Below are 27319 nucleotides of genomic sequence, written 5' to 3'. Positions count from 1 at the left end.
TAGGGTTTGGAGGCTCTATTGCAGTTGATTAGCATTATGCTGTATTTTTCCAGGGATGTGGAAAAAATTTATCCTTACAGAATTACTAAGAAGGTCCAACAGAAGCGGAACAGCAAGATGTTTCATGTGAGGTGTTCTTAACCCTCAGCAGTATTGTCACCATATCACCTTGCCGATCATTACCAAGTTACCAGTGGCCTTGTCTATGCTGTTATCTAGCATATAAGGCTTGATGTGCATGTAATACTGGGCCTGCAAATTGCCACGAACCCACATCATTGATCAAGCTGGTTCCCTTAGGTGTATATATGCCTCAGTAGTAATAAGGTTATCTTTTTGCTGTCTAACATGGCAATCAAAACTGCAACTACATACACAGGTGCTAAAGCAAGTCTCAAGTGACTATCCTCCTAGGATTTTCTCCTTTTTAGGTATTCCAAGAAAAGCCAAGGCCCCAAGCCTATCCATCTTCCCAGCATTGATGCAGCTGTGCCAGCAGGGTGTGTGCTGCATCCTGCAGCATGGAGACAGTCACAGGGCACCCTTCAAACTAAGGAGACATTCCCTTATTTTGGGTTTGCTTTGTGGCTACATCAATGCTGGAAAATAGGATTGGGCCTCAAGGCTGTTTTTCCTTGGACATACTATTTTCAGGTAGCTCAATACAATTCAGTTCTGACTTAGAGAGAGGTTCAGGCCTGTTATCCAGCAGGCCTAGCTGTCAGAACGGCTTGAGTTCCAAACCTTGGTGATTCTTTCTGTGCCAGATTAGGCTTTCTAAATACAATTACAGCTCTTTAGCCAGGATTGGGATCAACAAATTCAACAGTCATTTACCTCAGCAGAGTAGGAGTGTTTAGAAGTCTTCACAAAAGACTTTTATTGCCTAACTAGCGGGAAAGGCCTGGCTGTGGTACTTGTTTTAAACTAGTGTTTATCAGCATTTGTTCTCTACTATACTGTCCACCTTCTTGAAGTGCCACTGGAAGCAACTGGTGATGACATCGTCACCAGTCTCTACTGGATTGGGAGGTCAGATGCAACTCAACAACCACCAGTAAGAGGCTCAGGGGGACGGGAGGGCTCCAAGCATGGAAAAGCATGTTTGGAGCCTCCTACCATGATTGTGTTCCTGGTCTCGCTGCTTTGTGGTAGGTGGGCCTGCAGGTACCACCAGACACCCCCTCACGTACCACTGGTAGACAAACACAGTCTTAAACTGAAAGTTGCTTCCAACCACTCCTGTCTCCCTAACCCGGAGTTTGGGATTTGTTGCTATGCACAAGAGGGAGACATGTTCTGTACATGCTCAGGTGCACTCCGATGACTCCAAATCGGAGTCCCAGGGCTGAGAAGAGAAGCTTTTGGGGTTACGCTCTGGCTTCTTTCGCTTCAACCCTGAATCAGCTTTCTGAGCAAAGTAAGGAAGTGCCTGTGAGGACAGAGGTGGTGGGAGCATTGTTGAGGCAACAGCCCAATGCTACGCATGTCTACTCAGAAGGAAGTCACATTAGAGTCAATGGGGCTTCCTTCCCGGAAGGTGTGGATAGGACTGTAGCCGTGGGACCCAATCCTATGCATGTCTACTCAGAAGGAAGTCCCACTGTAGTCAACGGGGCTTCCCCCCCCCCGGGAAAGTGGGGCTAGGCCTGTAGCCGAAGTCAGAGAGGGGCGAGGGAGGGAGTGCTGTGGTCCAAGGGGGACGCCGCGCCTGGGGGCCGGGGCGGGGCGGCTGGGAGCGTCGCCTCCTCCCCCGGAGCCGCGCACAGACGGCGGCAGGCCGCGGCGTGGGCGTTGCCATGGCGACGGTTGCGCGGAGCGATTGGCGGGCCGGCTGCGCCGCGGGGCCGGCTGGGAGCAGAGCAGGCGCTGCGAGTTTGAAAGCGGCGGCCTCAGGTAGAACGGCCTCGTCCCCCGCGGGGAGCCGTTGGCGGAGGGGTGCGGAGAGGGCAGGGGAGAGCGAGGGGGGCGCGCGCGGGGCTCGGCGGCCGCTCACCGTCCCTTCCTCCCCGCAGGTCCTGTCACCACCATGCCCGCTTCCGCGCCCCCGACCAGCAGGCGGGGGGCCGCCCCCTCCACCCCGCCCTTCTCAGCCAGCTCCGACGACGACGGCGCCGGCATGTCTTCCGCCTTCTGCTTCAGCTCCCCGGCCTTCGACCGCAGCTTCCCCGGCTTCCCGCGCGGCGCGGAGCAGGACGAGGGCTCGGCACCGACCTGCAGGGGCTCCGGCATCCCCCAGAGGATCAAGCACCACAGGTGACAACGGCGAGCCCGCACGGAGGAGCCCCTGCGCCCTGAGGGACTTGCTTCTGAGTAGACGCGCAGGATTGGGCCCTCAGGCTGCCGTTCTATCCACACTTCCCTGGGAGTAAGCTCCATTGACTACAGTGGGACTTACTTCTGAGTAGACATGCATAGGATTGGGCTCTAAGGCTGCAATCCTATCCACACGTACTTGGGAGTAAGATGCATTCACTATAATGGGACTTATTTCATAGTAGAACTCTAAGGCTGCAATCCTATCCACAGTAAGCCCCATTGACTATAATAGAACTTACTTCTCAGTAGACATGCATAGGATTGGGCTCTAAGCCATTTCTGCCCAAAGTTGCATATATGCAGCAGGGATAATATGTGTACACCTGTGGGCTGGGCAGAAATGGGTTAAACTGAGGTTGTTGAGTTGTTTGCAAACATAGCAGAAAAAGAGTTCTCTCCCCCCCCCCCCAAGTCTAAAGCTTGCAAGCCTCTTGGAGTTTCCCCCCAAACTTTAAAACAGTGTTTCTCAACCAGTAGTACTTGAGGTGGTGTCCACACAGTTTCCCAACCAGTGGTACTTGAGGTGGTGTCCAGTGATACTTGCAGGACCTCTGGATGAATCCCCCACCCTGGTAGCTAGACTAGCAAAGCAACATGACAAGCAACACTAGGAAGTTCAACTTGGTGGGTAGAGCTCCAACATGAGCTTTTCACGCACTTGAAAAAGCCCTCTGGTCAGCTCTGAGTACTGTTGCGTTTCATCTGGCCTCCCAATCCGAAAGTAACTGGTGAGGACATCCTTGCCAGTTACTTCCGGTGGTATAGGTGGACCATGCAAAGTGGTATGGCGAGGGGCAAACATTGAGAAACATTGCTTTAAAGCAGTGTTTCTCAAACAGTGGGTCAGGACCCACTAGGTGGGTTGCGAGCCAGTTTCAGGTGGGTCCCCATTCATTTCAATATTTTGTTTTTATTATATTAGACTTGATGCTACCATGGTATGTGACTGCATTTAGGGAAATGTTACAGACCTGTACTTTTAACAAGCTACTATATATATTCTTTTAACAATGGTAGTAAATGGGACTAACTCCTGGGCAAGTGTGGGTAGGATTGCAGCCTAGGATTGTTAAAAATTATCCTGATTGATGATGTCATTTCCAGTCAAGACATCACTTCCAGTGGGTCCTGACAGATTCTCATTCCAAAAAGTGGGTCCTGGTGCTAAATGTGTGAGAACCACTGCTTTAAAGTATTTTGTGTGAATGAGGCTGGATGCAGTTGTACAGGAAAAGGCGGGTTCACCAACCAGTTGCTAATGCAAGGTTTTCCAAATCTTGCCTGGGCTTGATAGCTGAGCAGAAACTTGCAGTTACCAAGCTTATTTCTGCATGATCCTATGTATCTTTACTCAGAAGTAAGCCCTGTTATGTTCAGCAGGGTTCATTCTCTGTTAAACATGCATAATTCCAGAAGGTCTCTGAAGCCCTGGGATCATAACCCCCAGTCCTGCAGATCCAAAATTGGTACAGGATGGAGAGGTTGGTGCTTGTTTTTGGTAGAGACAGTGATGGCCTATGCTGCATTCTTGTAGAACAGCAAGCACCAGCCTTCCCTTTTGAAGATGGGAGAAAGACTGATTCTTGTTTTGCCTGCATGTGGCAGAATCCCAAGCATACACACTCTTGCCACCCACCATGTAGCCAGATCCAGCTTCATCTCCAACTTGAAACTTCCCTTAAGTGCACAGAGACAGTAATAATGTTCTCCCCAGTTCCAGACTAGAACAGATGCCTGGGATTCATCACCCTTGCCAGTGAGCAGTATGGCATTATCCATGGCGACTAGAATCATGAAATGATTGAATCTCAGAAATTCAAGTCATTACTCCTGCCTGTTGTTGCTGTGCCTCCTATTCCAGTAGTATAGAGGCAAAACCCTACTGTGGCACTATTTGGACAGCTTATGTACTATAGCATGAACTTGTGTGGCATTGCCTAATATTTTGATTTGTGGCACATTTCCCAAAAGGATGTAACCACTGATCTCTACACTGATTGCGCGTGATTCAAATGCTCTCCATATATGGTAGTTGATGTTACTTAAGAACACATGCAGATATCCATGATGAGGGCCCATTTGCACTTTCCGTTTTGTATTTGGGTAGGAAAATCTAAAGACCAAGTACATGTGCTGCTCAAACATATGAAGGGTACACCCATTGCTTGAAGCAATAACTGGGAAAGGATTGGGGTTTCACTCCTAAGTATTTTAAACAGAAAATGTGCATGCCCTTGGCAAGAGGCCTGTGTGTTTTTGGTACTTTTGCATCCAAGTACAAAATGTACAATAAGAGTCTACCCTTAGGCATTAAGCTCAGTGTGGTTTTAGGCAAGTACCTAATGTACATCATGAGGCTGTTATGAGAACAGCAAGGCAAACATTAAGCATGCCACACTCTTAAAAAGCACTCTGTTATAGACTAGAATTGTACACACAAATAGATAACAATAAAAATACTGATAAGAATAATAATCCTATAAAGATTATCTTGTCCATGTATTAGGGCACAATCCTAACCAGGTCTAATCCTAATCCTAACCAGGTCTACTCAGAAGTAAGTCCTATTTTGTTCAATGGGGCTTACTCTCAGGAAAGTGTGGTTAGGATTGCAGCCTCTGTTGGTTACATAATTATTTGATTATATTCCTATTGCCTGTGCTCTTACTAAACCATGGCAAGCCTGGATGTAGAATGATTAGCATTACAAGCATGGAAAGCAACTGACCATCCGAAACTGATGCAATAGAAATGATAAACCTAACATCCAACCCAATTCTTCTTCTCTTCCCCCCCCCCCCAACCATTAAACAAAATATACACACAAATTACTACTGCTCATAGACATTGTTAGTGCCTTAAAATTGAAGGAACGCATTTTGAACTGTTTTGGAGTTTCATGTAGAAATTGTCAATTTTTTCCTGTTTATTGCTTTATTATTTTTGGAAGCCCCTTTGATAATTTCCCAGCTATAAGCTTTATTTAGTAATTCAATAATTTGGCTAATTGGCCGCAATTAATAAAAATGATGATTGTAAGACTAAAGTAATAAAGTGTGATTCTTTGAGGAAAGAGCCACATAAATTTGAATTTATTGACTGTTTCAAAAAGAGCATAGCAACTTTCAGTTACAATTTGATGTTGAAATACTACCATGCAAAGCGACATAATGAGGCCAGGGCCCAGCTTGCTATGTCACAAAGCCCCTAGTTAGTAATTCATAACTCAAGGCATGCTGACTATTGTGTGTGCTTATGTATAGGTTTAAATGTAAAACTGAATTTAGTTATTAAATAATTGTATTCCTAGACTTCAAAACTGTATGTAATAGTGTACCTTAACTTTAATTATTTCATTGTTTTTAATTTTTTCTGGTCTTAATTACCAGTTATATAGTTTAATGAGAAGGTTGAAAACCCAAAATGCACATTCCTGGGCTTCTTTTCTTAGTCTGTTCTGGCAGTTCCTACAGGCTTAGCTAATTCATTCAAACTGGCAATGGCTTCTTAGGGCCAAACTACACATTCACATAATGACATGTTAATCTTTTTTCAAACATATTTTTCATCTGCAAATTGGCTTCTGAAATTATAAGTTTCCGTGTAAAACTATGGGGGGGGGGGTTTGGAATCTTATCCTTTTTTCTTGCAACTTTTTTCCTGCTAAATATTCCATTCCCCAGCTTATTTTCACCCCTTGAGTGGAAAAGCAATAGATGTAGGAATTTTCCTTTTATCTCCCCCTAACTCTGCTCCACTGTTCTCAATTTCAGTCTCCTGAAGCTGCTTTTCATTTGAAAAAGAAAAAGTTGGATGGAAAGTTGCTTACCATATGTAGCTTGGTTCTTATGTATTAAAAAGTTTCAAAAGTTATTAGTTTCTAGAAGCTGTTGCAGAGTAAGAAGGAAAGATGCACCTGTGCACAAGGACTTGAAATATGACCTGCAAGTAAAACTTCTATTGTTGAATTATATCTTAGCTGTTTTAGCTAACTGATGATAATTTCCTGAGCAAGACTAGAAAATATTTTAAATCCTTCAGCACTAGCATCACATCATCTTAAACACCAGAGCTGCATAGAGCTGAAAAAAAGTTCTAAGCACCAGGCTACCAAACACATTTTTAAAAATACTTTCTGATTTCCAAACATTTTTCTTGTTCTAAAAAGAAATCTAATCTACGTACCATTCTGAAGAACAGAATTTTATTGCAACCTTTGATACCATTACATTTATTGAATTTGATAGAAGAATAAGAACACTTCATGCATTTGGTTTGTCTTGTGGTGACAACCATGCTTTTGATGGTGTGGCTGGCATCTAAATCAGTGATTTCCAAACTGGTGGATCATGACCCACCAGCAATGGGAGCACTAGTCTCTGCCTCTTTAAGGGGTGGGGAAGGCAGCAACGTAATCACCAGGATCGGACTGCTACTGGAGAGGGGTTAATTTACCTGAGGGAGTACTGGCCTCCGAGCGGGGGTACAGGGGGCCCTACAGACACCTCTGCAGGCTCCCCAAGCCTCTAAAATAGTTTTTAAAAAAAGACTATCAAAAACCACTTCCAGTTTTCAATCAAAAACGAAGTGGTTTTTGAGAGTTTTTAAAAAACTGTTTTAGAGACTTAAGGAGCCTGCAGAAGCAACTGCAGGGCTTCCTGCACCCCCCCCCCCCAAGAACTGTGCTCTGATAGTGTCTGGAGAGTTTTTTGAGGGCCAGAGAGGTTGAATGAATGAGCCCATTCATTTATTCACTCATGTAAATTCAATCTCTAATTTATTTATTTAAATTTCATATTTAAATTTTTTCCCTGGCCCTCCACAACACGCAAGATATTTGATGCAGCCCTCTGGCCAAAAAGTTTGGAGACCCCTGCTCTAGTCTGTTGCCAATAGAATAATATCCCGACCTTGCACATACAGGAAGTAGGATGGAAAGCTTTGAGGAAAGGCTGTGGGTGACTGTACTTGTAGGTACCATTTTTAGAACTGGAGAGATATTTGCTACTGTACTGAAGAGAGACTGTATTACATTGCTTCAAATAATTAAATGGAAGAAGCAAAACACTCAAAGCTTCATGCAATAGATAGACATTACTTTTCCATAGCTTCAAGCATTATCGTCTCCTACTCAGCAACTTAACTAAGCTTGCATGTTTTCAAACTTCAGCATTTGCATATTAATGGCATGTTGTAGTTTTGGCTCACTTAATTCTGACAAACTAAGAAGTAGGATTAAAAAGAGTGATACAGTACAAGGATAATTGGTAAGGTCAGTTTTGGGATCTGCTACTTACAAAGGGAAGTGGTGGCTGTCCATATTCAGGCAACCAGATAGGAAACTGCATCTTCAGTTGCTTCTTCTTTCTCCTCCCTAGGTGCTCTTTCCCACTGTCCTGCTACTGCACTATTTCAGGCTGTTTAACACAAGAGGCTAGTGGGATAGTCCAGTGTAATGGTTTCTCATCTACAAAACATTGTTTCTCTCAGTCTGCATTTGAGATATGCTGTGTACCAGTAAAACAAATGCTTATAGTTAGTTGCAACATATTGTATACTGATTAACCCAGTAGTTCTCAAACTTCCCGGGAGATTTACTCCTGGGGTAAGTCTTTGTGGGGGCAGGGGCAGCAAATTGATCCCCAGGATCGCACCCCTGCAGGGGGAGGGGGGACTATTCTTTAACAAAAACCATACATGCTTCCAGGGTCCAGGGGGTGCGAGGAGCCCTGTGGAGCGCTTGCAGGGCTCCCTGCGGCTTCTAAACAGTGAAAGTTCCAAGCATGATTAAACCGGAAGTGGAATATTAAAGTATAATAAAAATATACTTGTTTTGTAGGGTTTAAAGAGGAAAAAGACATTAAGGACCTAACCCAAACCGGGCCTTGGGGCTTCCGGTTTAATCCGGAACTTGGGGCTGCTGCGGCTTTACCTGGGGTAAAGGGAGGCGATTCCTCTTGCCTTGGGCTGAGCTGCTTGTAGCCCCAATCCTGCTTGGATGCAGTCCAGGCCCGCCAGCCTGCCTGCTCCAGGGCGGGTATGAATTGTGCCCTTATTGGGATATATTTTTACTGATAAGAGTTTTTCCTTGGCGTGCGTGGCCGGACTTGACAATCTAGGATAATATCTTTATATTCTCAGATAATACTAATGCAGTGTAACTTTGTAGCAACAAAGTGCTTTATAGAATACTTCTGCATGTACTCCATAACTGCAGTTTTTTCTGAAGATACTGAAAAAGTAGGAAATATCTGTATACAGGTGAGCAGAAAACAGAACAGGAAAAGTAGAAATAAAGATTATTATTAACAGTATTTATATATCACTTTTTAATGAAAAGTTCACAAATAAAGATGTACTCTACTCAAAGAAATAAAGATGGTACTCTATGAATTTTAGGTTATCCACAGGATGTGGGTACCCTGCACTAAGATTCTGACACAAAGCAGCTGAATGTGATTAATTATGCAGTTCACCAAACAAAGCAATAATTTTTGTGCATAGTTTCTGTTGGTTCTGAAGTGGAGAGGGAGTGCTCAATTTTAAATGAATAGTTATTGTGTACTGAACATTGCGAGCTTATTCATAACTATACTGATGTCATAAAGAACTTGTTATACTACCACGTGTTTTGCATACTTGAAAATGCTACAACTGCAGCAGCATATAATTCCTTCCCTTTTTACAGCGCTGAATGCATTGCTGATGTCAGCAGGAGAAATACGTCACCTGTGTCGGATAATCTCTCACCGTGGGAAGAATGGTTTCTGTGCAAAGAGAAACAGCTACGTGCCCGCTTCCAAGCCCGAGCTTTGGAGGTGAATACTAAGATGGTTTCCTTTTCATTTGATAGCAGACTGTTAGGCACCAAAATGCACATTTTCCCTATTAATTTTGAAAAACAGATTGCTTTGTTCTTTATATTTTAATGGCTTCAGACAGGCTTTGCTTTTTTTATTTGCCTGTGCTATGGTGATTCATTTGTTGTACCGGTATATGTATTCTAGTATGTCACTTCTGCAAAATATTATGCTTGATTGAAAGCGTGGTGTATACATTGTACTTATCCAGCTCTCTGGTAATGATTCAAGTTTAAAAGGTTAAATATATTTGAGTAATTGGTACCTTTGTATTTTCTTAATGCTTACATATGCTTGTATTTAAACAGTAAAACACGACAGGTATGTGCTGTTCATAGGCAAGTCAAAGTATGTGGTGAAGCATAGGAACATATTGGCCATAGTTAATCTGGATATGTTGCATTTTGTTTGGCTTCTCGTCCCTTAAAATATGCAATTATGGCCGTGAATCCTCAACTTTTTTTCCCCTCTGCCCTTGAGAGGAAAGGAGACATTTACTACTGTGTAATAATTTTTACTGTTCTCCTTTTCTGTCTTACATTCATGTAGCCTACTTCTATGGTAGTGTCAGCACAACTAGCAGTAGTTGAGGAACACAGATTCAATGTCTATTTCATTTTTTTTCTCATTGCCCACTATGTGCTACTGGATGTTGGTTCTTTTTACTGAACTCATGAATTTCTTTATTCTCCTTAGAGACTAGGTGGCTATAAAAATCTTGCAAACACTTTCAAAACGCAAAGCTTCTAAAAGGAAGATAATTCAGTAAATATGAGTATTTTTCTAGACGTAGATTTGGATCCTAATTGTTCATGGTGGAAGTCTGCTTGCAGTACAAGGCTCTCCCATATCTGCACCGCATGAAAAGTTTTAGGTCACTTCAAACATGTGTGGGGTGTAGTGCAGGAATCTGTAACAGGAAGAGTGAAGCTGTTAAGAGTGAAGTCAGTTTCAGTGTTCTCTTACAGTTGGAATAGATTGGCTCTTTAATAGCTATACAATATCAAAATTTAACTATCTTGTGGGTGTGGTGAGCTCATCCTTTGGATTTGTTATTTTATTAAAATATTTATCTCCCACGTTGGCGCACCTAAGGCAGCTTTAAAAACATTCATAAAATTACAATAAAATATACAATAAAATGTACATAAATCAAAGACCAGCAACAAAGATAATAATCAAAAGCAGTACAACTTTACCACTTACGTTAAGGCATTCTTTTTCTGAAGTTTTACAGTACTAGCTTTCTCCATTTTAAACTAGCTTTGTTCTGTCTATAATAAAAGTAAATTACTATATTCAGAATCCTCCCATCTGATTTTCTTGGCAAAAGTGTTTTTGACATTTATTCTCTGTGTATTTGTGCTGTTGGCACCTCCTGAACATTCTGTCACCACAAGAACACATATGTTCGCAGAAAAAAGTTGAGTCAAACTGAGACATTCAGATGAAATTGGAGAAAGACGACAATATTCTAGCTAAGTGCTTCCCAAAGTTTTTAGCGCCGGGACCCACTTGTAAGAATGACACAATCTAGCATGACCCACTATTAGACAAAAAAAAATATTTCTAAAAAATATTTCATAATATTCATAATAGATTCATTCATATTCATAATAGATTATTGGGCTCTTGTGCTCCCAGGGTTGCTAGAGACCTTACATGCAGTATGTGGGTATGACACTCCTCCATATTGGCAGCTCATATCCCCCATGCTACTCAGGGGACTCCTGGAGCAGCATTCAAACCAGCACAAAGGGCCAAAATTAGAAAAAGAAAATGTAGGCGGCCCAGTGCTCCCACAGATGCATTTTGTCAAGTGCAGTTCCAACCCCATCCTGTCCAGTACTGGATTATTGGGCAGAAAGTTTATGATAGCAGAAGAGTCTGCTGACATAAAATGGTCACTGATGGTATGCACAGTGCTCCATTGGTTTCCGTTCTGCTAGTGCTGCCACAAGAGGTGACAGCACTGCAGCTTTGCCACTGCATCCAATGGACTTGGTAAGTTAGCAGTGGAAATGGGCTGTGGGTGAGAAGGAAGTGAGAGGACTGAGGGCCTAAGTAGGCTGGGGGGGAAGAACCAGGGTCTGGAGGGGTGGATCCGGCAACACCGAGTCCTATATTCTCCATTTCAAACTTCCCTGCCCCTATTCTTTCCTCTGATATATGCCCATCTCTTTTGGTTTCTTCTCTCACCACACACACACACACACACACACACACACAAGCAGTATACTGTATTCAGAGAAAACTGTTATGAATGTTGTTGGTGTCTTTCTGAGGATATCAAAGTATATGTAAGAAAAAAGAGCAGCCTTAGAAGTTATCAGGGTATCTAAAATTCTTATTTATGTTATCTAAATATAGTCTTTTAGAAAATAAAATTTGCATTCCATTTTAAATACTTACAATGTGGCAAATATTTGGATCCAGATTTACTTTAGTAATCAACTTGAACCCTAACTACTTCAAATTGAACTTCATGTAAATCATTCAGTAACAAAAATAATGTTTTCCCTTTCTAATAGGAGGTGAATTTACAGATGGAAAAACGACAGCAAATACAGGAACGTGAAAAAAGAAGATTAATCGCACTGGAGAAACATAAGGAATGGGTTCAGAGAAAAAATGAAGAGGTGAAAAGGGTGAAGAATTTGTACTTTCTGTATTTAGATTTTATTATATATGGTTTAATATAGCCAATCATTTAAGTGGAGTTGTTCTGTTGTAAAGTGAACTTGAAAATACAATGCCAAACTTACAACAGTAACTGTCCTTTCCACTTTAAGAGATAATCTGACTATTCAAGGACATTTGGGAGATGAAACAGGGATAGGGACAACACAATTTGATATAGCGCCTTGAGTTTTTCCTGGGTCGTCATAGATGTGTTTTGTCTTGTATAGTTCCATAGAAGTAAGATTTCAAGCATTCCCATAAACAAAAATTATAGTGTGGAAACTGGAACTAAATCTGTTGGAGAAACTGCTATTGATTTTCAAGGATGATAAAACAAATCACTTCTACAAGTCATATTTCTTTAGAAAAGTGGAATGTTCAAAAAGTAAATAAGATGTGAGTTTACTTCAGTTTTCTGCTTAGTCAAAATATGTTGGGTACTCTTCACATTTAAGTGTGTAAGTATGTTGTCCTTACAGAAAAATCTTAGTTAAAATTATTTTTATATAATTATCAAAGCCAAATTTTAATTGTATTTATCCCATTTCCCAACTTTTAAGGAAGCTCATAACAGCATATTCCCTTTCACAATTTATCTTCACATTATACCTGTGAAGTAGGTTATGCTGAAAGAGGATGACTGGCCTAAGTTCCTCAAAAAGCTTCATGACTGAGCGGGAATTTGAACTAGTTTCTCTCCAATCTCAAGTCTCCCACACTAGCCTCTATATTATACTGGTCCTTTTAAAGGAAATTAATAGTAGGCAGAAAAAAAAACAAATAGGCAGTGTTTCAGTTGATTAAATTTATTGCCTGTAATAACCTGGGAAAGTGATTCATAATTATTTTGATTATATTTAAAATCCTGCTAAGACCCCCAGCTGTTTTAATTCCAGCCACTGAAAGGCAGCAAAAACAAATTTTATAGCCTCCTTCAAGATTATGAGATGTATGAAAATAGGTTTTCTCTTAGGATACATGGTTTGTTCTGTTAATAAATCCTTAAACCCAAAATTGAACCTAGTCGGTTTTAATGGTAACTGAGAGCAAACAGTAGAACATAGCTGAATATTATCCTGACGACCACTGTATAGGAAGGCATTGATTTTGTGCCCGTTGGAAATGTCATTCTAGGTTAATGGTCAGCTTCATGTAGAGCACATTGCATTAGTCATCCTTTACAGTAGCACAGAGGTGACTTGTCTCTAGGTCAGCACTTCCCAATCTTCCGGAACCCACAACGGCCACCCCACATTGGAAACATAGTGTGTGGCTCCCGGAAGTTACTGGTGATGGCATCATCACAGTTATTTTCAGGTTAGGAGACCTTGATGCAGTGCTCCAAGGATTGGTAAGAGGCTTAGGGTGGGCGGGCCTTAAGCAGCATGGGAAAACCATGCACCCGAGTTTGCCTGGCCACATTTTTTCTCCAAGTGTCAGGTTAAGTGGACCCACCGTATCTCCCTAACAAATCAATTCTGCCGCTTTTTCAGCATACACTCTGGTGAGATATCAGACATCTATGGCACTATGTAACATGCCAACCTGTTTGCGTTTATCTACAACAGATATCAGAGTAATAAAATTCATCTAGGTGGCTGTTAAGAACCCAACAGGAAGAAAAATAACTATACAGGATTGTTGCCCAATCGGGTATCATCAATTACTCGTGGGGGAAAATTAGGTTATGACAAAGGAAATGAAACATTAGATGTAGCATGCACAATGGGATATTGGAGATGGATTTTGAAGGTTTCGACTCGAATATTTTCCCCTCCGGGAATAGCCTCAAACAAGTTGAATATTAAGTGTAACTAACATAGTCCTGGTTCTCAATAAGGTGCCACTTCAGTATGCAGGTGGAAGTTGATGTGATTGTTTGCTTCATCATACACATCATTTCTAAAGACAGCAGTGCATTCAAGTCATGAGTGCCTATGCTTTCAGGCTGCAGTGTACAATCAGAGGAGTAGGGTATAAACTTCATGGCAAAGTGAAAAGAAAGCTGCTTTGAGGAGGTAATAAATCTGAGGAGAGGTGGAACGCAACCACAAACCCATCCTCCATCAATAGCTTGACCCCTGTCGGGTGAGTCAGAGGCAATGTTTTTGGCCTTGGATAGTAACCAAACTGCATGGTAATGGGGACTTACTTATCATTGACAATTTCAGAAGTGGCTCCAGATAAGACATTGTTTCCTCAATTCCTTGGTAGTTGATTTCTGTGTTGTCTGTAACCTGTTTTGTAGTATTGCATATTTTTCTGAACACTTGCTTTTGTTTTGCCACCGTTGTTTTCACAGAATTCAGGCTTGTGCAATAGAATGCTCGTTGGCCCTCTCTGTGATACTTCACAGCCCCCTGGAGATATTCTGAATACATTTTTGAGGCCCTTCCCCATCTCTGTAGAAACATCTTCTTTGAAATTGTGCATTGTTTAAAGAAAAATACAATATGGATTGTGTATGTGTGCACTGTGTATATATGAGACCCAGCCAAACCCATCAAACATGGGAGTGGGAATGAGGAAACAACAACATTATCATCACCTATTAAGATATCACCTATTAAAACTTTTAAAATACTATCTTTGTCCTTTCCCATCCCATAATTACTTGAAATCCTTTAACATTTACTTCTTGAACGTTTGACATCTAGTCCTTCCTTATGAGGAAAGGCTATGGCGTTTGGGGCCTCTTCAGCCTAGAAAAGAGACGCCTGAGGGGAGACATGATTACACTCTCACATAACACCAGAACCAGGGGACATCTACTAAAATTGAGTATTGGGAGGTTTAGGACAGACAAAAGAAAATATTTCTTTAATCAGCGTGTGGTCAGTCTGTGGACCTCCATGCTGCAGGATGTGGTGACGGCATCTGGCCTGGATGCCTTTAAAAGGGGATTGGACAAGTTTGTGGAGGAAAAATCCATTATAGGTTACAAGCCATGATGTGTATGTGCAACCTCCTGATTTTAGAAATGGGCTATGTCAGAATGCCAATGCAAGGAAGGACACCAGGATGCAGGTCTCTTGTTATCTGGTGTGCTCCCTGGAGCATTTGGTGGGCCACTGTGAAATACAGGAGGCTGGACTAGATGGGCCTATGGCCTGATCCAGTGGGGCTGTTCTTATGTTCTTATGACTTTCTCTTTCTGGTTTTGCTCTGGATGTAGCTTCTTGAGGTGACACACTTATAAAATACTTCAGATTTTACTTAATGGCTTAATCAGTGTACCTGTGAATGTTCAGTCTTCTTTAAGAAATCTTCAGCACGACTATGTCAATCCACTCGGTTTTCTTTAGGGGAAAAAAGAACGAGAACGTAAACTCAGCCAAGACACAGCTGAAGCAGCAGCCAAAGAACTTGAGAAAACACAGTCAAAGAAAAAAGCCAAAGAGATGTATCAAGAATGGCTAAAGAAAAAGAGAATGGAAGAAGTGCAGAAGAAGAAGGAAGAGAAGGTCTGTTTTATCCTCTCTTTAGTTTCCCAAATTTGTAAATTGGCCTGGTTGCACAGTATCAGGAGAGGTTTTCAGCCAATTCAAGAACTTTTATATAGTTGTGCTCTGCTTAACAACAGGGATGCGGACCTGCACCCCATCGTTATGCAAAGCCTCCAAAAGACAATGGAAGGAGGAAACCAGAAGTCAAGTGTTTTTGCCTGAAATGGGCATTCTGAGCCTCACAGAGGCAGCGCACAGACACACACTACCTCTGCGAGGCTCAGGAGGCAAGGGAAGCCCAGCTCCCCTTGGCTTCAGAGGGTTGTGGGGGTTAAACAGGAACCAGCAGCTGCCATCTCATATGTGGACTGTTGCTGGTTGGAACATCACTAAGTGATGCACGACTATAGGGAAGAGGCTGATGGAGGACTAGATGCTATCTGATGTGTGGATTACACATCATTTTTTTCTTTCAGCCTCCATGGCACTTCTTTATTTACTGTAGTTACTCGCCTATAGTAAGTAAAATTTTTGCCTAGTAATCAATCTCCAGTTATCACTTCGCCTTATCTCTGGGTCAATCAGAAGACAGCCTTTCAGTTGTTTCTTTCTCAAGCAGCAGTGCTCATAGAAGAGATGCAGAGATTGTTTCTATGGCAACTTCACTGGGATATTCCAGCCAAAGTTAACCTTTTATTCTCCTTCCTTAGTTCCCTTTTGCAAGTGCTGCTTGCAGCCTGGTTCAGCTTTGCAAATGCTTGCAAAGCAGGTCTGTTTTTTTCAACACCAGGATGGGATCCTCCTTTCCATTTGAAACAAAGTCCCAGGCTACAATTCAGTGCACCATTATTTAAGAATAATTCCCATGGAAAGCAGTGGGTCTACTTCTGAGTAAAAAGGGTTGCAGTATCTCATCTTTCTGCTGAGAATTGAATTGCACACTCCCAGTTATGTGTTATAAGTTGTATGTAGAGCTTCTGGCTTAACACACCAGACACCTTGAAGGTGGATTTGATTCATGGTTTTCCTGCCGTGGTTCCCAACCTTTTTCACTTGCATATCCCTTGGCAGCCTATTTCCATAATTTGTACCCTTCATATTAGCAAAATGTTTGTAATAATACAAGCCCTCATCTCCTCTTGTCTTCATGTATTCATCACAAATTTTCTCTTTTCATCTGTTTGAAGAACAGAAGACTCTGCCTTTGCACTGTTTTGCACCAGAAGTGTCCTGAGAAATTCTGGGTGATTGATCACTATCCATATTATATTTCACCTTTTTTTACTGTGCTAGTTTTCAATCACTGGTTCATACATGAATTGATGACCAAAGCCCTATTGGTGGGGCTTTCACAGCCATCTAGCTATCTTCCTTCCTGCCTTGCTGGTCCTTGCAAGGCATTCTGGAGCACAACCTGCCCTGTTTTGCCATTATTCCATTCTTTTTCGAGTACCCCTAAAGGTCCTGTTGAATGTCCCTGGGAGTACATGAATACCAAGTTGGGAACCACTGTTTTATTGATATGTTGTACCCAACCTGGTATTCATGTACTCCCAGGGACACTCAACAGGACTTATTCTGATAGTGCTTACAAAAAGGTGATGAAGACCAGAATTTAAAAAGAATAAAAATGTATCTTATGATCTTTTACTATGTTTTTAATAAATTAGAGACCAGTACTTAGGTAACAATTAGTGGTAGGTTATTTTTCAGGATCTGGCCTTGGGTAAAATCAGACAAAACTATAGTCAGACACCTCCCTAAGTTTTACCCCCAACTTATCTGAGGGTCATAGAAAATTCCATGATTTTTGGCTCAAACCCTTCCCTTTTCTTATCTGTGAGATCAACTTATACTCAATTATCTGTGGTAAACATGTGTTTGAATTGCTCCTGTTCAAAGCAGTGGGATTTTAAAAATTCTTTTTATTGTACTTGGCATGATAAGTTAGTAACAGTGGCAAAGTGAAGATTAACAGGTTATTGGGAGAAGGGAGATGCATTAAGATATGGGGGGACCCCGTATCTGTTGATCCCATATCTGCGGTTTCACTTAACCGCAGGTTAGCTCCCCAGATCCACCTGCTTGTGCCCCCTCTGGAGCTTTGCTCCCCTTGGCTCTGGAGGGTCTTCTGAGCCCAGCAGAGGCTGTGTGATCCACCTGCAGCCTCTTCCAGGCTCAGAATAACCGTAAAGGTAAAAAAAAGTTACTTCTGGTTTTATCTAAAATCAGAAGTGACTTTTTATTGCCTTAAGGCAGGGGTGCCCAAACCCCGGCCCGGGGGCCATTTGTGGCCCTCAGGGAGTCCCAGTCAGGCCCGAGGGGAACCCCCGGTCTCCAGTGAGTCTCTGGCCCTCTGGAGACTTGCTAGAGCCCGTGCTGGCCTGATGCAACTGCTCTCAGCATGACAGCCAACTTTTCAACCTCTCGCATGAGCTGTGGGACGAAGTCTCCCTCCACTGCTTACTATTTCACATCTGTGATGCGGCAGCAAAGGAAAGGCCAGCTTTGTGCAAGGCCTTTTATAGGCCTTGAGCTATTGCAAGACCTTCATTCATTATATGTTCCATCTCTAATATATTCACTTATGTAAATTTATTCAAATTTTAGATGTAAATTATCTTTTTTCCCAGCCCCTGACACAGTGTCAGAGAGTTGATGTGGCCCTCCTGCCAAAATGTTTGGGCACCCCTGCCTTAAGGCATTCTGAGGCCCAGCAGAGCTGGGGGTGGACACAGAGTGGAGCTCCCCTTGCCTCTGTAGGTTGGGCGGGTGTCTTCCCATATCCATGGATTCAGCTATCTGTGGGGAGTTTTGGAACAGAACCCCCACATATATGGGGGCACACCTGTATTTTGACATCTTGGGCTCCTTTCTCTTTAGGAAAAGGAAAAGCAACGGGAAGCAGAATTACAGGAAAAGAAAGAAAAATCAGAGAGGATGTTCAAAGAATGGCTGCAAAATCCTCGAAACAAGCCCCGCCCAGCATCTGCTAGCTTTGCCTATGCCAGTGGAAAATATCCTGGTTTGTATCTGTACATGACAGATGAACACAGTATCAAATTGCATGGCATTATTGAACTTCTGATACCTTTCCTGTTTTATAGGTTATGTTTAGAATATTTATGAGCTAGAATTTTATATATTTGTTACTACTGCCCCATATTGAGTGTATATAGTTTTTTCATAATATGATTCTCAAAGGAGATGTTATGCTTTTGAAAATATTTGTTCATGTTAGCTGGTAGATTCAATAAAATATATGTCACACTGAGAACGGAAAATATCTTTGGAAGCTTCACATTATGGCAGACTTCTGCATTAGAGTATATAGATGCTTTTTTGTTAAATGGAAATACTGGAGTTTTTTTTGACGAGGAGGCACTTTGCAGGTTTCCCCATAAATCTGGAGCTCTCCATATCCTACAGAATCCACAGAATTTTCTGAACGTGCAGAGGGCTCTTGGTCCAAGGAGGGTTTGGGGAAATGTACTTCTCTTGTATCCTTAGGATACAACCCTTTGTCTTTATATAGAGTAAAAAAGAAAATGAAATGATGCAACAATTACCCTGCTTTGCTTTCCCTTCCCACTTCTGTTTTTGTAGTACTGTCTTGTCATGAATTTTTCTCCTATTTATTTTTGTCTGATCCAGCTTACCGTCAAAAGGTCCCCAAAATGAGTAATCAATGAGGATACAGTCATAGATTCAGGAAACTATAAAAAATGTAGCCTACCAGATTTGATTGATATTTTCTTATTATTTAGCCATGGACCCTTAGGGCAATAGCAGTCACATAAATCAATACAAAACAGGTCACAAACTAAACCATGCCACATTAATTTTACTAAGACTTATCCTCCCCCTCGACGAAACACTTCAAATGCTTTATTTTTTAACCTGCCTTTTGTATCCACCCCTTACCAAGCTTACACCTCATCTTCAGAGCCACCAATGCAATTGTAGACACCACTTCTGATGCTTGGGCCCTTCTGCCCAACAGATATGGGAATATCAAAGGAATAACAAGAAAACCCAAATTACTCAAGATATAAAGTAATATATACATCTTGGCTATAAAGATGTCTTTCTCAAAAGGAGGGACTGTAAGCTCATTAGATCTCCTTTGCACAAAGAAGGTCTCAGATTCAGTCCCTGGCATCTCCAGTGTAGGAGAGAGAAAAATTCCTGCCTGAAACCCTGCAAAGCTGCTGCCAATGAGTTGTATGGCCCAGTGGTCTGATCTGGTCAATATCAAGCAGCTTTCTACATTCCTATGACACTCCTATGCTTCTCCCCCCCCCCCCAACCAATGCAGCCACTCCAAAAACTCTTGCACTGGATCTTGTGGTGGGGACAGTCCAGGGTAGCCATTTTTAACCACTGTTGTTTCACACTGGTGTGCCACAGATGGTCTACAGGTGTGCCGCAAGAGTTTGTGGGAGGGTTGTTTGATGGAAGGGCCAATGGGGGATGCAAGCCCCTGCTGTCAATGGGTGTACCTTGACAATTTTAGTGCCTTGTCAGTGTGCCATGAAATGAAAAAGGTTGAAAATCGCTGGTCCAGGAGGTCTTCTCTGGGTAAGGGAACACTTTGTTCTCAGAGGTATGCCTCCCCAACGTGGAAGGTTCTATTTGGATCTGTGCCACCATAATTGCTGGTGCAGGTCTACATGGACCCAGGCTGTGGGACTGGGTCTGGGAAGTGGGCTTATATTCCACTGCTGCCAAATGTGCCCTCTTCTTAGTCCCAATCTGCCCCTATTCCACCCCACCCTGTCCTACCACCCCTACTCACTTACCGGGGTTGGTGGGCTGATCCGGGGCCATTGCCATGAGCAAAGCTGCTGCAGCCTCCTCTCTGGCAATGCATAGCTTTCAAACACTGCTGAGGGCATTTTTGTGACTGCCCCCGGCAGGCAGTATCCACTGGCAGAACACTTGTTATAACACTTGTTATGCCAGCAGATAGACCCAGTAGGATTGGACCATAATTTTGTGACAGTTAGAAAGCATGATTTGTGGATGGTTCTAATTATTTTAAAAGAAAAAAATTATAATATCAATATTCCTATTTAAACAGCATTTCTTCAGGTTAAAAACAAATTTCCAAATGTTATCTAAAATGTAATATAAATGGTAACATAAAAATTTCTTGTTGGGGGAAACTACTGTTCTTCCTGAACACTGAGCAGTACAACATACACAAAACCAGTTGTTCTTTTGACTTGGTCTGATGATAAATGGTGATGCATATTCCTTGTATGCTTTGTATTGTTTGACATTATTACTCGTTGACAGCTGCCATCACTTGTCTAAGTGGTTCATTAGAAATATTCTTCCCAGTTTTATACACACAATATTATCCAGACTTTGTTTTGACCACCCCAGTGAAATAAGTGTTGAACGTTCTTGCCATACGTTCTGTGGTCACACGTTCCTGCTGCCATGTTGTAGGTTTAGCCCATAAGAACTGTTTCCCCTCCTCTGAGAGAGAGAGAGAGAGAGAGTTATAAAATAATCAGTGATGAAAACAAACTGACTTTCAGTCTTTCCATTTGAAGAAAGAAAGCTAATAAAACTATAATTATACTGCTATAAATTGTTTATAAACTATATACTGTTATAAAACTATAATTATATAATTTAAAAAAGAGAAACATGACTGGGTAATTTTTCTGCAGCTCTGGTTTTAATTTAAGTGTGCATGTTGCATGGGCAGTATTTATACCTGATGGTGGTGTACAGTTTGTATCAAAACAAGCTATACATGTTTATTAAATCGGTTGCTCTTTTAAAATTTTAGAATAAAATTTATTCTTTGAGTACTTTGACAAAAAGTCCCACATAATTGCATCAACTCCAAGCTCACCTCCAGATTGGGAAATTCTATAGTCTGTCCTTACCTCTCTGCTTTTGTATCGCACTACACTCCTGTGTGTGGCCTTGGTTCCTCCAACTCCACTACCCATTGGAGGGTAGGACTCCCATTGGAGTCCTCATGGAGCAAGAGGACTCCAAGTCCTCTTGCTTCATCACATGGCTCCACCCCTTCTCCTGTGCTACCCCTTACACCTAGAACTCCCTCCCTGATCACCTGAAGGATGCCCCCCCTCTCGCCTCCTTCAAATCCCTGCTCAAAAACCACCTTTTCCATGAAGGCTACAGCAGTACCCCAACCCCTCTACCTTACTGCAACTAAATCTAAGTCCATGTACATAAAATAATAAATGATCATTTGTCCTCATCTTTCCTTGTACCCTCCCCTTCCTCTTTTATCTTCATTGTGTTAGTTCTAGATTGTGAGTCCCTTGGCACGGGGCCCTGTCTTCACTTTGTTTGTAAAGCGCCATTCATTGATGCATACATTGAGTAACATGTTGATGGTGTTGTAACACTAAATAACTAACTAAATAACACTAACTAAATAACACTAAGGCCCCTCCTTCTCTCTACATGAAGACTACTGACCTGAAAGCATGGGAAGTCTGTAACAGAGATGGATATAAGTACAGCCCCGCTGGATCAGGCCATAGGTCCATCTAGTCCAGCTGCCTGTATCTCACAGTGGCCCGCCAAATGCCCCAGGAAGCACACCAGATAGCAAGAGACCTGCATCCTGGTGCCCTCCCTTGCATCTGGCATTCTGACATAACCCATTTCTAAAATCAGGAGGTTGCACATACACATCATGGCTTCTAACCCGTGATGGATTTTTCCTCCAGAAATTTGTCCAATCCCTTTTTAAAGGTGTCTAGGCCCGATGCCATCATCACATCCTGTGGCAAGGGGTTCCACAGAACAATGACACTCTTCCCTCTCTAGCTATTACCCAACTGCTAGCCTGTGTTGAGAAATTTCACTCTCTTCAGAAGTCTGAAAAGTTACTGTAGGCTGTAAAAGCCTTTTAAAGTTATTTTTGTTTTATGGAGTGTTTATATAACAACCTCTCTAGTCATTTTAAACATATTTGGGTTAAATGCAGACAACACTTGACTGCTTGTTCAGTCGTTAAGTTTATTAGAAAGTCCTAGCATTTTTAAATACTAGGCCTTTACATGTAAATAATTATGCCAAGGAAATTGAGACTGAGAAAGCATGAACATGTTAGGTAATGGAATTTTGGAATGGATAATTGATAATGGAAATTATATTCACCAACACACATCATATATGAAGATAAGTCTGTATGATGGAATGAGAAAAATACATGCAGAGCAAATAGACAGTTAAGTCAGTCTTTCTATGAGTAGAAACTTAACCCTCATTGATACATATTTATTTTGTCACTAATTGATCAATATAATATATTGATAATATATCAGTTATCAATTATGATAATATATTATTATTTTATCAATAATTGATAAATATTTATTTTGTTTATTAGTTAAGAGGAGATAAGGTCATAGCATATAAGATAACAAAACAAGATTTCTTAAGCTAAGGTCAGTATTTATTTTCAGATCTTTAAGTCAGCAGAGCTACAAGGAACTAATATCTCCAGATCAATAAGTTCCAGCGAATCTGCCAATTATTTTAGTTTAAGTTGAAATTCAGTGCAGATATCTTCCAGTTCTCAACTAAGTATGTGTGTTCTAACATTTCAGGACAGCCAGATGGAAGTACATACCCAGCTCCAGCCTTTTACAACCCCATACCCTGGAAACCAATTGTTATGCCTCCTCCCAAGGAAGAGAAGTATGTTTCAGTGAAGAAAGCTAAAAGGCCTATATCCAGTCACGCATATAGATCTTCTTCAATGCTTTTTCATAAACCCAAGAACAACCTTTATATTGGATCATTGTGCAGAGTTCAGAGATAGTGCAGGGCATGTTATTTTTGTTACTTAAATTAATTAGGTATGGTACTGTAATTTTAGATGGCAGGTTTTGTAAGAATCTTTTATTTCTTAACTTTAAACAGATATTTTCAATTTTATCTTGTTAAAATAAGGCACCTAAGACTAAATAAGCAATAATTGAATATTTAAGTATATTTTTAAAAGAAATTTGAGCCATATCTTAACAATTTAAATAGTGATGGATTGAGCTTTTCCTTAATACTCTACATTTTAGATACTGTCTGTGCAAATTTAACTTCCAGCCCTTTTTGCTTTTTGTTGAGATACTTGCTGCTTTGAAAGGTTATAATATTGCCATACGGAAAGAAGAGCTTTGCGTTCCCTAATAAAATGCCAGGACAGCTGTAAATCGGACCTCTGCCAAGTGAAATTTTTGTATAAAAGTCCATTTGCTCCTCTTTCCATCAGTGGAACTGATCTGCCAAATCTAAATGCACTTGCATGACTGGTTTGCAGAGCATGACTTTAGGGAGCCTTCTGATTTCACCTCTGTTCAATGATTTGTGAAATGTCTCCCTTTAATGTACTTTGACCTCCTGCAGAATAAGCAATAAGTAATTCATTGGATGTAGCACTGTTATAACTTACCTGTTCTACATTTTCTGGTAATCTTTGCTCTTCTGGTAAATTTTGAATGCTAAGGATTTTTTTTTTTTGTGGATGTTAAATGTATAGATACTAGCTTGTCCATCTTATTTTTCCTCTATTACTACCATTTTAGGTAGTGGTAGTAATAGAGTTCCTCTGTAATCTTTATTTACAGTGAATCTGCTGTTATGCATACCGTGGTCATTTCTAAATAGACTGAGCATTTTTGTGTTGTGTTGTGTGCTTTTGAAACAACCTTTTATAGAATAAAACTTTATTGTCAGTAAGATGGTTGCCACAGTAATCCTTGAGACTTTGTGACATGTATATACTTTAGGGCATCAAGATGTTCCTATCATAAATTGCCTTCAATCATTAACTTAGGTGGTGATCCTAAATACAGTTAAGTAATAAGTCCCATTGAACTCAATGAGATTTATTTCTGAGTAAACATACATAGTAACTGTTGTAAAGTGTTCTTTCCAACTTCTTTGGTACCTGCTCTTTAAAAAGAGGTTTATGAAGGTATGTGTGACTTATCAGCCCAGTCCTAACTGACTTTCCAGCCACGATGAGGCCATACCAGTGGGGTGCACGCTGCCTCTTGCAGTGGGGGGGGGCAGTCATGGAGGCCACCTCAAGGCAAGGGAATATTTGTTCCCTTACTTCAGGCTGTGTTGTGGCTGCATCAGTGCTGGTAAATTGGTTAGGATTGAACTGTATGATTCTTAGCAGCTCTAAGAGGAGAAGCCACCATGCTTATACACAGTTTTTAAAAACAAAGGCTAGTTCCAAAGTATGAGTCACTGTTTTTATCCTCTTCATGATGAATATTCAGATGTATACAGGTTTACAAACATTACTCACATGAAACCCTTGGCCTTCTTCTTCCCCCCCCCCCAAACATTTGATTTATTTATACAAGTATATCCCATTCCCACCTTTCTGCTTTGTGGCCTCTTTTCAGTCAGACACAATGGAGTTCTGCATGTAAGAAAGCTGACCTTACACGTTCCTAGAGCAATGTGGGGTATTCTATCCCTGCCCTCAAGTGGGAGAAGCCCTGTGCACTCAGAATGGAAAGAATGCTCCTCTGCTTCAGTTCCATTCTGCTTCTTCCTCAGAAGCTTTGAAGGAGCACTTCTTAGGAGCACTTAAGTGTTCCTTCCTTAAAGAAAAAACAAATTATCTCAATTTACAGGCAGTGGCAGTCTTGATGCCAAGCCATGGTCTCCATACCAAGCTCATTGATATGGGCAGTACAACACTTTGGTATCTAGCTAGTCTTAGTACTTAACTCTCATGGTATAGGACAGTGGTGTCCAAAGTTTTTGGCAGGAGGGCCACATCAGCTCTCTGACACTGTGCCGGGGGCCGGGGGAAAAAAAGAATTAATTTACATTGAAAATTTGAATAAATTTACATAAGTTTTCATAAATGAATATATTAAAGATGAACTTATATGAATGAATGAAGGTCTTGCAATAGCTCAAGGCCTATAAAAGGCCTTGCACAAAGCAAGGCTGGCCTTTCCTTTGCTGCTGCTGCTGCTGCATCACAGATGTGAAAGAGCAAGCAGTGGAGGGAGCTCTCATCCCACACCTCACACGAGAGGTCAAACAGTCGCCCTCACGCTGAGAGAAGTTGCATTGGGCCAGTGCAGGCTTCAACAAATCTCCAGAGGGCCAGAGGCTCATTGGAGACTGGGGGCTCCCTGAGGGCCGCATTGAGAGGCCGCAAGTGGCCCCCGAGCCGGGGTTTGGGCACCCCTGGTATAGGAAGTCAGAGATGTAAGGGGGGGGGGTGTTTTCAGGAAGGAACACAAAGAAGTGTGGGTATATTCTCAGTGATGCCATAGCTTCAGTATACCTGACTGAACTTTGAATTATATCCTGTTTAGGTGTTTAATAGCTGTCCATTTTATAGCTGCTCACAATGCTACCTTTTGTGCAGACTTGATGCTCAAATTGGGCTCATATCTTGCCCTTATTTATATCAGAGCTGGAGACATTAGCAGTGCCTTACTGTGTCTCTGAATAATTCAGTTCAACTTTTTCAGTTAAGAAAGGCCTTTTCTAGTGTTTATGAACTGAAACATGCTTGTTTTGTGTGCAATTGGAGAAAAAAGTTCAGTAGATGTGCCACTTCAGCCTGTTTCTATTCTTTTTACTGAAGGAATTTTAGATGAGACATCACTTAAAGGTGGGATCCATACAGACAATAGTCTTGGAAGTGGAACAAAGAGATGTTCACCATATTACTGGTACTTTGGTAACTGTCAGGCATGTGGTGAAGGAGGAGTCCAGCACAGATTGTGTTTGTTCACAGTATTGTGCTCTATGTTCTCCAAATAATGTGATTTTTAAAAAAAATTATCTTGTGAAGCAGACAAAGCTCCAAAGGATTGTTACTTCTCCCGCTTCCTCTGCCTAATTCCCTTATGTCAGTGGTTCTCAAACTCTGGGAGTTTGAGAGCCCGTAAGTCCTTGCAGGGGCGGAGGGGAAGGCAGCGGTGCGATCCCCAGGATCATGCTGCTCAGGGGAATGCAGGAGCTTGGGTGCACTTACCCAAGCCTCCTGCAGCCTCCCTGGGGTGCGGGGAGCCCGGCGTGACTTCTGGCAGGGCTCCCCGCAGCAGGGAAAGTGGACGCGGAGCGATTGCGCCCCGCCCCCACTAAAGCGGAAGTGGAGTGCGATCACACCGCACCCACTTTCCCTGCTGCGGGGAGCCCTGCCAGAAGTCGCACCAGGCTCCCCGCACCCCAGGGAGGCTTCAGGAGGCGTGGGTAAGTGCACCCAAGCCCCTGCAGCCCCCTGAGCGGTGCGATCCTGGGGATCGCGCCGCTGCCTTCCCCCCCGCCTCTAGACTGCCCCCGCCCCTTAAGGGGGCAGAGACCAGGGCCCTCAGGCTGGGGTGTTGCGACGCCCCAGTTTGAATAGCACTGCCTTATGTAATCTAGTCAGTTCAATGCCAGACACTTTTAAACTGGTATTTCTCACAAGTATCCAAATGTAACCAATGACTAGTTTCAGGATTTTGGTTGTGAAAGGTTAAATAGCCATGTAATTTCTTGATTTTGCATCTTTTAGCAGTTCAGAGAAATGTTTCCATTTAGAATGTTTGGTCACCTTTCAGGGATTTGTTTAAATCAGTTTTAGGAATGTTATTGTTGTGTTAAGCAAGTTGTGCTGGTTTTCATGGCTCACTGTTTATCTGGTCTTTGTAATTGCAGAGTTTCAACTCAAGTTCGTCTGTTTGGGGATAATGAAGACAAGCTCAACTGATATAAGGCTGTTAGTCACTAACTCCTCTGCTTCCCATACTTCCATATTTCAGCTTGCTGAAATAAACAGAAGGCATAGCACAGCATGACAGTGAGTGGTAGTATTGCTGCAGGTGTTGGATACTTTGCACAGCCACCCTGATGCCAAGTTCTAGGGAGGTCCTGGGACAAAGTTTGGCCCCTCCACCCCTTGCTTGTAGCACATACATGTGTGCACACACTGCCCTCTTATTCCTACTCCTTTTTTCCTAGATGGTAAAGAAGATTAAGGGCAGT

General features: G+C 41.9%; 1 protein-coding gene across 4 annotated transcripts; it reads left to right on the top strand.

Annotated features, from left to right (window-relative positions):
* Positions 1-1838: 1838 nt before the first annotated feature.
* On the top strand, positions 1839-27080 carry CCDC34 (coiled-coil domain containing 34). Of its 4 annotated transcripts, XM_066638793.1 has the most exons (8): positions 1839-1896; positions 2016-2256; positions 9008-9137; positions 11711-11827; positions 15167-15325; positions 18191-18332; positions 22918-23008; positions 26993-27080. In XM_066638793.1, the coding sequence occupies exons 2-8, from the start codon at positions 2030-2032 to the stop codon at positions 27042-27044; spliced, it is 918 nt and encodes a 305-aa protein (XP_066494890.1). In that variant the 5' UTR covers positions 1839-1896; positions 2016-2029; the 3' UTR covers positions 27045-27080. The 4 variants fall into 4 exon arrangements, with proteins under 4 accessions (XP_066494890.1, XP_066494882.1, XP_066494874.1 ...); XM_066638785.1 differs by lacking the exon at positions 26993-27080 and having other exon boundaries at positions 11711-11818; positions 22918-24170; XM_066638777.1 differs by lacking the exon at positions 26993-27080 and having other exon boundaries at positions 22918-24170.
* Positions 27081-27319: the final 239 nt, after the last annotated feature.

The sequence above is a fragment of the Tiliqua scincoides genome, chromosome 1 (genome assembly GCF_035046505.1).
Source record: "Tiliqua scincoides isolate rTilSci1 chromosome 1, rTilSci1.hap2, whole genome shotgun sequence".
Lineage (NCBI taxonomy): Eukaryota > Metazoa > Chordata > Lepidosauria > Squamata > Scincidae > Tiliqua > Tiliqua scincoides.
This window is presented reverse-complemented; position numbering and strand designations above follow the sequence as displayed.